At 42.5% G+C, this 10,551-nt stretch overlaps 3 protein-coding genes and 1 long non-coding RNA gene across 8 annotated transcripts in view; 2 read left to right on the top strand and 2 right to left on the bottom strand.

Moving 5' to 3' along the window:
• The window catches only part of LOC126384515 (uncharacterized), a 10,547-nt gene extending 6,850 nt beyond the window's left edge, over positions 1-3,697 (bottom strand). The window contains exon 1 of the long non-coding RNA XR_007569299.1: positions 2,249-3,697. This is a non-coding gene — a long non-coding RNA (uncharacterized LOC126384515). The remainder of the gene's footprint in view (positions 1-2,248) is intronic.
• LOC126384384 (zinc finger protein 665-like) overlaps positions 1-10,551 on the top strand; it is a 197,254-nt gene that overhangs the window by 144,989 nt on the left and 41,714 nt on the right. The window lies entirely within an intron of this gene.
• On the top strand, positions 60-919 carry LOC126384494 (ubiquilin-4-like). The gene is made up of 2 exons (XM_050035607.1): positions 60-267; positions 358-919. The coding sequence occupies exons 1-2, from the start codon at positions 64-66 to the stop codon at positions 508-510; spliced, it is 357 nt and encodes a 118-aa protein (XP_049891564.1). The 5' UTR covers positions 60-63; the 3' UTR covers positions 511-919.
• Positions 5,400-10,551, bottom strand: part of LOC126384397 (oocyte zinc finger protein XlCOF6-like) — an 8,405-nt gene continuing 3,253 nt past the window's right edge. Inside the window, exon 2 of the mRNA XM_050035452.1 lies at positions 5,400-7,571. Coding sequence (XP_049891409.1) covers positions 5,698-7,571 — 1,874 coding nt within the window. The 3' untranslated portion in view covers positions 5,400-5,697. The remainder of the gene's footprint in view (positions 7,572-10,551) is intronic.

Consider the following 10,551-nt stretch of genomic DNA (forward strand, 5'->3'; position numbering starts at 1 on the left):
CATATTGCTTTACTTGGTAGATTTTATTCCCAACCTTTCTGTTTTCTCTTTTGGCCTAGTTTGATGACAGGTGGTATTCCTGGTGGAATTCCCGGTGCAATTCCAGGAGGAATAGCTGGTGGAATTCCTGGCATACCCACAGGTGGGGGCATGCCCGCAGAGAACCCGGCCTCCTCACCCAGCAGTGCGGGAACAAACGCTGCCCAGCAGCAGCTGATGCAACAGATGCTCCAGATGTTTGCGGGAGGAGGCGGAGGAAGTGCAACGGTACACACAAACGCGCATGCACTGATACATCATCTTTTACACCTGTATGATTTTTTTTTCTGAAGTTCCATTAATTTGTCCCCCGTGTAGACCCAGACCCCAGAGGTGCGGTTCCAGTCCCAGCTGGATCAGCTGAGCGCCATGGGCTTCATCAACCGCGAGGCCAACCTGCAGGCCCTCATTGCTACTGGAGGAGACATCAATGCCGCTATTGAGAGACTGCTGGGCTCACAGCCCTCGTAAAGACATACAGTACATACTGACACACAGACACGTGCATACACACATACACACCTAACTCATAAACACACCCAGCATCTACAGAGAACCAAGAGAAATTTAAGTGTATTGTCCCAAACTTTGCTGAAGAAACTTGGGCAGGATCTGTAAGACCCTCATTCTACATCTGTTCTCAGATCATTCCCTAGTCCCCATACTTTTTTGGCACCATCCAATCAGATCTCTGTCCCAGAGTGCTGCTGTAGAGCCGGACTGAACCACTCTCACCGTGAGGGGTGTTCTGGTGCAGAGAAAAGAGTGAGAACCTCTCCTGAAAAGGGACACCCAACCATTTCTTCATTCATTGTTTTCTTCACATAAAACTGGAGTCGAGTGTTGCAGACAAACATTTACATAAAACACATTAAACCCGTGTGATGTGATTGGCTGTTGGCTTTGTGTCACACATGGCCATTGTGAAGCAGTTTGTTAGCATTTAACTGGCAAATCAATACATGAACATTCTCTGGTCCACAGACAGTAATCATCAACAAGAACAGGAAGACATCTTGTCCACACAGGCGCTCAACCCCAGTCCCTTCCTCTTCCCCCATTCTCGAGATTCTACATTAATAGCTGTTTCTGCCCGACAACTTTCACTATTTATTGCAAGCGCTTTAAGAAAATGACGCCCTCCACACTTCCCTTAACTTGTAATTTGTCATTCCAGATAAAAGTGCCCACTCACAGGTGCACAGTGTCTTTTCCTTCTGAGGCACCACTGCTGTGCCTTCTGCCCTTCCCTGCCCTATAACAGCATTCGTCTGCAAATGACACCCCCCATTCAGTGGGTTAATTAGAAACCCCCAATAAATTCCACACAGCATCATCCAGGACTGTAACCATAATCAAACAACGCGTCGTAGCAGCTCCGAGGCAGAGGATGCTGTTAGAATGAATATGAATGAAAAAAACAAGCTTTCCTTTCATTTTAATCTGATTCTTCTTTTTATATATATAATATATATATACCCTATCTTAGATATTCAATAAATCCGGGTAATGTGCAACGTGTTGGGTAATATCTATTACTGAAATTTTACGAACGCAAATGGCAAATAAAGAGTAAACACACTTGGGGGACTTCCGGCAAGATGGCGGACCGGGTGCATCATAGCTTCTGAGCTCTGTCTGCTTGTCCCAGTTTTACAGTAACTTCACCTCCAGCTGCCTATATCTGACCCTTTTAAGCTTTGTGTTGTTTTGACGTTTAACACTGTCAAAAAACTGAGCCATGAAACCAACCGCGTCAGCCCGTGAGAGTACTGCTGCTACTTGCCACAACTATGCGGCTAAGATGGAAATTTCAACCGAGAGCCTCAGAAGAAAACACCCATTTTCTCCGGGAAAAAACCAACTGACTGCCAAAATGAGAGACTCGGCGTCTGATGGAGGTACGAAGGCTGTCCTGGAAGCAATAAAACAGCTGACTGATAAAGTGGATACTCTCGGCACCCAGATACAACAGAACTCCATTATGCTAGCTAGCATGGCTAAAGCGGTTGAGTTTAACGCAGTGGAGATAAAAGACTGCAAAACTCAGCTACAAACCACGGAGCGGGAGGTGTCGGCAATAAAAAAAGACAACACTGAGTTAATGGAAAGAGTCCTGGAGCTTGAACAGTACAAGCATCGTTGGAATCTCAGAATCCGAGGGATAAAAGAGAAAGAAGGAGAAAATACATGAGAGGTGGTGGCTAACCTGTTGATGAAAATCTCTCCCCCATGGGCCCCCAACATTAACCACATTGTGGACTGGGCTCATTGTCAGAGGAGAGGAAAATAAGACGAGGCAGGTCATCGTCCAATTCACGCAGAGAATACATCGGGATGCGCTGTGGAAGATGACCAAAGGTTCCCCCATCTGCAGAGAACTTGGGATCGGCTTCATCGAAGACCTCTGCAATGCTGACACTGTGGCCGAAGATACAAAAAGCATGGGCGGCTGGAAAATGAGCTTTCTACAGAGGAGGTGCTGGATACATCGATGGACAGAATCATTTAGTGAGAACACTTGAGGTATACTGGTGGTTAAAACCTATGAATAAATAAGCATCAAACAGGGTCTTAATCTTCCCTGCTATAAGAAGGTTGGATGGTTAAGTTCACAGATATTTTGACATTGAAGAGACATTGCCTACAGTTATATGTTGGACGTTTTTTTATTTTCCACTTCTCTTCACTCAGTTGGACTTCTTACTGTTTACTAGCAGTTGCTAGTTGTGGTTCACAGTGAATGTTGACTATTCTTGTATTTCATTGAATGCTAGGGGCTGAAGAGAAAATCAATATTTTTATTTTGTAAGGGCGAGAAAGCAAACTTTATTTTGTTACAGGAAACACTCAAAACCAGAGGATGAAAAATTCTGGATTAACCAATGGGGGGATAAAATTATTATTATTATTATCATTATTATTATTATTATTATTATTTTTATTATTATAACTTTTTTTGGAATCAGGGTTGTGCTTCTGTAGTTAGTCAATGACAGTTTTGCACATCACTCTTATTTTCTAAGCTCGGCAATTTACTTCTCCACTCTTCAGGTGTCCTCTCACTTTCCATGATTTTGGCAATGAACACACAAAATTATACATAAGATTCAAAATCTGAAATCAGAGAGCTGCTACAAGTTTTACAGACCACCAGATGTCACTGTGCTGCTGAGTTTAAAGTTTGTAATAATTATGATAATAATATATGTTGCACTTATCCAAATCAGCAGCTTGTAAAGGCAAAAGGAAGCAACATAAAACCAGGTGATTTGGCAAAATACAGTTGTTTATTTACAGGGAGTTTAGATAATTAATACGAACAAAAACAGGTGAGGTGGACTACAAGGACAAAATGGGCTTGTGGATGCTGTTGAACTTAATAAAATAATAACAACCAAAAGAAGACTCTTAGAGCTACTAACATCCTAGCAGAAATACGACCTCACTGTCTTACCTTATTGAGGGAAACCAAGAAATAGTAATCCTCGTTTCTGGGAACTGAAAAGTGTTTTTAGAAAGTTTTCAGAACTAAACCCAGCCTAGTCTCCAGGTCGGAAGCAAGTACACCTCAATACTAGTTTCACAAAGTCATCACATTTAACATCTTACAGCTAGAAACAACTGAAGGTTCCACTCGCACCAAAAGTCAACCTGTCGGTGCGTCTTGGTCCCGAACTGCCCCCTGTAGATTGAAGAGCTGGACCGGGTGCAGCTCCAAGGCTCCAGGATCCCCAGCTCATCAAACAGGAAGCAGGATGGGCAACACCTCAGCAGGTGTAACAGATGAGGTGCAGGAAACCAAATGTCCTACTCAGCATGCACGTGAAGACACTAACTTAAGGGTTAACTCTGGGATTTCAGTTCTACGAAGTTGGTTCAGTTTTTAGTGGGATAAATCACCGTTGTAACTTCAGACGATGGGGTCACTGACCCTGATCAGATCACTGGGAAAAAACCCCATCCCAACATGGACAAAAGTCCAGGGTAACTGGTAAAAAAATAATATATATTTTTATACGTTAGAAGAATCTTTTACAACACTTAACACATATAGTAATAATGACGTAAGCTGCATTTTAATATTCTACCTCAGTGGCTGATTTTACACTCTGGTTGATCACCACAGCTCAGAATAACGCGATACACCCGTGTGATGAGAACTGGAAATAGAAACCCAAGAGAAACAACACTCACTATTAACTGGCTCCCATGATTATAAATGTGACTGTGTCAAAGTGATGGGAAATCATTAGTTTTGTATAATCCTGTCCACATTGCCAAGTATGGCAACAAGTACGGCAAATTGTGGCAAAGGGTACTGATCACTGTTGGATATTTTATAGTCTTGTATTATTTAGAATTTAGCTGACAGGCAGGTAACTGTTTTTAAAATGCAGTCAACCGCACAGTCACGCACTGTTGCTCCCAAAATGCAGGTTGATCAACTGTCCACCCCGCAACTCAAATCTCCACAAACTGCTGCTGAGGAGCAAAAACAAGAGCTCCACCTGCGTTCTTTGACATGGAAAAACCTCAAAAATTTAGAGCAGGGAGATAGACTGATGCACAAGGACATACAGGTATTTTTACCACATAATTAGCAACCTATTGGTTTCATAAGTGCTGTATCGTAGGCAACTGGACCTGCTGAGTTTCTTAAAGACGTTTCGCCTCTCATCCAAGAGGCTTCTTCAGTTCTAACTGACTTGTGTGGAGTCGCAGGCCTTAAACTCTGTGTGGGTGTGAACCTTAACAGAGTCGTTAAGGTCACATGTGAGTCGTTGACCCACCTGCCCATCATGTGTGTCGTTAGGGTCAGATGGGACCAGGTGTGAATGGGTGTGAAGTCATTTGGGGAGGGATCCCAAGACTGCATCGTAGGTGGGTGATAAGTGGTGGTGGTGGCAATGGTTAAAACCAATCATCCACTCCACAAGCACATGGGGCAAACAGGAGAGCCAGTTCCTCAAGTCAAGACTTGTCCATCCATTTACATCTAAAGGAAAAGGGACATTCTTTTGAGGACAGCAATGTGCACATCTTGGCCAGGGAGGAAAGATGGTCATCTACGTCAAACTGGAATGACCATCGTTAAACAGAGGAGGTGGCCTATGACACCACTTATCCCCCACCAATAATGCAGTCTTGGGATCCCTCCCTAGACGACTTAACACCCATTCACACCTGGTCCCATCTGATCCTAACGACACACATGATGTCCAGGTGGGTCAACGACTCACATGTGACCTTAACGAATCTGTAAGGGTTCACACCCACACAGAGGTTAAGGCCTGCGACTCCACACAAGTCAGTTAGAACTGAAGAAGCCTCTTGGATGAGAGGCGAAACTTCTTTAAGAAACTCAAGCAGGTCCAGTTGTCTACGATACAGCACTTCTGATTACCATGACCTCCAACAAGTCAGTTAGAACTGAAGAAGCCTCTTGGGTGAGAGGCGAAACGTCTTCAAGAAACTCTTACGATACAACACTTCTGATTACCATGACCTGGATGACTGAGAATCTCCACCTTTATACATTATCTAGTCTTTTATATGTCCGTCTCGTGTAAGACTCTGGCCACAAACTAAGCAACAATATTGCTCCTGATTGGGTTCTCGTGTTCTTGCAAAACTCCCTCTAATTGGAAACTTCAATCACAATATGGGCAACAAAACAGTTTCCCTTCCGACTTCTGTCTCAGGTTCAGAGGAATCCCCAGTCTTGTCAACAGTATCTGGTTTGAAATGTGGATCTGGATCTGAGTTCCTGGCTGGTTGTGGTCCTCCCCAGTCCTCTCCATCAGCCTCTGTTTCCATCTGTTGTCTCTGTTGCATTGAGCTGCCGGCTGGAACCTCAGCCCCTCTGTTCTCGTCCGGTTGACAAAGCTGTGACAACTGACGCCCGACACACTGATGGTTCCTGAGCTGATAAACCCAAGTGAACCTTTGATCGCAGATGCTGCAGCTGAACCTTTTCTCTCCCGTATGGATTCTCATGTGTCTCATGTGGTTTATGTGAAAGACAAACTTTTTACCGCAAACCGTGCAGCTGTACGGTTTCTCTCCGGTATGAATCTTCATGTGTATCTTCATCTGCCGGCTGTCGATGAAGCCTTTGCCGCATGCTGAGCAGCTGAACGGCTTCTCTCCTGTGTGAGTCCTCATATGTCTCTTCAGATTGCGACCTTCGATGAAGCCTTTACCACACACGGTGCAGCTGAATGGTTTCTCTCCAGAATGAGTTTTTAAGTGTCTCTTCAGATTTCGACTTTCGGTAAAACCTTTGCCACACAGCGAGCAGCTGAACGGGTTCTCTCCTGCGTGGATTCCTATGTGTAGCTGTAAGACTCCCCTCTGGGAAAAAGATTTCTCACAAACAGGGCAGCTGAAATTTTTTTCTTCAGCGTGAGTTTTCAAGTGTCTCTTTAGATTTCGACTTGTGATAAAACCTTTGCCGCACACGGAGCAGGCAAAAGGTTTCTCTCCCGTGTGGATTTTCGAGTGTCGCCTCAGGTTTCCACGCTCAGGGAAACTTTTACCACAAACCGAGCAGCTGAACGGTTTCTCTCCAGTGTGGACTCTCATGTGTAACCGCAGCACTCCTCTCTGCGTGAAACATTTCTGACAAACAGGGCAACTGAACGGTTTCTCTCCGGTATGAGTCATCACATGTCTCTTCAGGTTTCCGCTTTTGCCGAATCTTCTACCACACTCCGGGCAGCTGAACGGTTTCTCTCCCGTGTGGATTCTCATGTGCATCCGCAAGCTGTCGCCCTCTGTGAAAGACTTCTGACAAATGGAGCAGCTGTACGGTTTCTCTTGTCTGTGAGAGCGCATGTGTCTCTTCAGAGATGCCTTGAGGCCGAAGCCTTTCCCGCACTCAGCACAGCTGAACGATTTCTCTCCCGTGTGAGTTACCATGTGTATCTTCAGATGGGACTTGAAGCCGAATCTTTTTCCACACTGTGAGCAGCTAAATGGTTTCTCACTAACAGAGACTTCATCATTTGTGGGAGAATTTAAACCTGACTGAGGTTCTCTGGTCTCGTCCCAGTCACCATCACTGACTTCAGTCTCACAACAGTCCAGAGACTCGTCTTCACTGACTGGTTGTAAATCTGGATCTGGATCAGAGTCTTGGGGCGCTGGTAGTACTTCAATATTGGCCACTAAAGTATTGTCAGGCTTCTTGTCCTCAGTATCTGGTTCTAAATCTGGATCTGGATGCGAGTCTCTGGGCACTGGTCGTATTCCTCCTCCAGGCACTGGTCCTGGTCCTCCACAGTGGTGTCCCTCAGACTGAGGTTTCTCTTCATCATCTTCACTCTTCACAGGGACAGGAGTGAATGTGAACTTGGTGATATCAGCCTCCTCCAGCCCTTGAAGCTGCTCTCCCTCCTGACTGCTCCAGAGTTCCTCCTCTTCCTCTTTAATGTGTGGGGGCTCTGGGTCCTCCTGGTCCACACTGGAGCTCCACTCCTGCTGCTCCTCTTCGCCGACGATCACTTTCTGGACGTCTGAAGATAAAGCTGAAATGCAGACAGACAGTTGTTAGTGTATATTTGGACATTCTGACATTTAACATTCAACAACAAACTTCAGCTTTCTCAGTCTCTCTCTACAACCCGGTATTGCTCTGAAGTCGTCGAACATGGGCGCTTGGTCAGTGACTTCAGGCGTCAGATGCAAACGAAAAAACCCATCCTTTCATAACCGCATTATACACGGCTGGATGTCGTTATCGTTTAACAGTGCCCGGTGGTGTCAGGGGGAAATGCTGCGGAACAATGTACGTTATGGTAGCGGAAGTCCGAGTAGGGTGGAAGCGAGGGGGGGTGGATGGGTCCAACAACAACCATCAACTTTCACCCAGGAGGCCGGTGTTCACTTCCTGTAAGATTCTAAAGCCAAACCCTGTTCTGTTTTCCTAAACCCAACCCCCTACATTTGTTGCCTAATCTTAACCATATGCTTTTGTTCTCTTGCCTTACCTGAGCTGACCTTTCTGTCTTACGGTACCTTACTTTGTCTTACCTTACCTTGTCTTACGGTACCTTACTTTTTACGGTACCTTACTTTGTCTTACCTTACCTTGTCTTACGGTACCTTACTTTGTCTTACCTTACCTAACATTACAGTGCCTTGCCTTGCCTTGTTTTTATATCTTTTTATTTTCAAATAGTTCAAGAGAGACCACTACACATGAGCAATGTTATGCACATTGAGTTTCAAATGTTTGAAATTTGAAAGTGTCTAGTTATAAAGTTTAATAGATCAGACACCGGTGGCACAGCGCTGTGTATTACATCTTTTTTCAACCAAAAATGCTTTGTGCTGGTTAGAGGGCACTTGGCTGAAAAAGTATTTCACAGGGGGTACATCACTGAAGAAGGCTGAGAACCACTGATGTAAAGAACAGCAAACAGCAGCTGTGTGATGGGAAGCACCTTGAATGTGTGAATTATTGTTTGTGTGTGTGTGTTTTCTTCACAATTTCCCTCACAGGGCTTTACAGCATACGACATCCCTCTGTCCTTAGGACCTCACAGCTGATCAGGAAAAACTCCCCAAAAGTTATAGTATATTGTTATTAATAACATGTATGAGATACAAACAGACCAAAAAAATATAAGAGAGAGAGATTATTATTATAATTAATTTATTTGCTTATTTTTGTAAAAAAATAAATCTATTATTATTAATTTATTTTTGTTAAATTTATTTTTTCATTTATTTATTCATCTTTTTTACTTATATTCACCGTATTTATTTATTTGTTGAATTTTATTTCTATTTTTTACTTGATTAATTTTTTTATGAATTATTATTAATTAATTAATTTATTAGTTTTTTCTTGTTTATTTTATTTTATTTCATTTATCAGTTAATTTGTTTATGTATTTATTTTGCTTGTTAAAGTGTTTTATTTTTATTTACTTATTTGTTTGTCTTATTTTTTTAATCATTCATTTAGTGATTTATTTTTTTAGTCATTTTTTTCTTGTCAAAATTTGTATCATTTATTTATTTTCGTTAATTCTTTAATTATTTATTCATTTGTTTATTATGCTTGTTAAAAGTTTTATTTTTATTTACTTATTTTCTTGTTAAAATCTTTTTGTCTATTTATTTATTAATTTTTCCTTGTTAAATTACCAATTTATTTTTCTTAAAGTTTTTATTGTTTTTATTTATCAATTTATAGATTTATATGTTTATCTGTTTTTCTTGTTACATTTACATTAAATTTTTCAATTTACTGATTTATTTATTTAGTTTTTTGTTATTTGTTTATTTTTATTTTTGTTTTATTTTTCTGTGTTTGTCTTTTGTGTTAATTGTTATTTGACACCTGCCTTGTGTCCCACAGTGACGCTGTCATGTCCTTCACTTGCTTTGTGTCTGCATCACTTAATTAAGATAAAAATAATAATAATTGAATAATTAACCCCCCCCCCCCCCCCTGCAAAAAAACAGACATTTCCTGTGGAGCCCAGAGGTGATACTGTTATATTGTGAGCTGTAGTTCACAGGACAGAACTGTGGTGTCCACTGTATCACAGCCATGTTCCCTCTGGACTGCTGTGTGAATATGACACAGACGATACTGGCTGACTGCTGTTTAACCACCACAGAAGAAGAAGACACTAACCAGAGGGGTGTTCCAGAAAGTGGGTTCAGTGAACACTCTGAGTGTGTTAACCCTGAGATGAGGGAAACTCTGGGTTTTCAGTTCCCGACAGAGGTTAGTCAAACTCTGAGTCAATCACCATGGCAACTGACTGTGATCCTAACCTGTCTCTTGGGTATGATAGTTTTTAAAGGATTCAAATTTCAAATAAGTCATCAACCATCTATATGTGCTTAAAGCAGCTGCTGAAATCAGCAAGGATTCTTTCTGAATATTTTATGGGGGTCATTTTGCCTTAAACTGACAGGATAGTTAAGCATGAAAGGGGGAGAGAGACAGAGGGAGTGACATGCAGCAAGGTGCCACAGGCCGGAGTCAAACCCGGGCCGCTGTGGCAATATGGGACGCCTGCTCTTTCCACTAAGCCACCAACATCCCTTTGATGAGATTCTGCTTGCTAAATTTCCCATGCTGCCTCTCTCTCCTTGGCAGCTTTAGTGCTGTTACTTTGTTAATGAAATATATGCTCATATTCGCTGTAGGCATTCATGAGCACCTCCAATTCCACAGGTGTAAAATAAGTTGATTGCCTTTTCTCTCTGGTTGCCATGGTGACTCAAGGTATCAGGGATCCACTGATGATGGCTTTTTATTGTGGTTGTGCACGTGCTTAACTCAAGGTGTACCTACTCAGAGTTGACTGAACTAATTAGAATCAGCTGTTCTGAAACCAGATACTCAGAGTTTGTTGAAGACACTAATCTGCTCTGTGTTTATAACCACAGAAGAAGAAGAAGACACTAATCTGCTCTGTGTTTATAACCACAGAAGAAGAAGAAGACACTAACCTGCTCTGTGTTTATAACCACAGAAGAAGA

This window comes from Epinephelus moara, chromosome 22 (genome assembly GCF_006386435.1).
Source record: "Epinephelus moara isolate mb chromosome 22, YSFRI_EMoa_1.0, whole genome shotgun sequence".
In the NCBI taxonomy this organism is placed as follows: Eukaryota; Metazoa; Chordata; class Actinopteri; order Perciformes; family Serranidae; genus Epinephelus; species Epinephelus moara.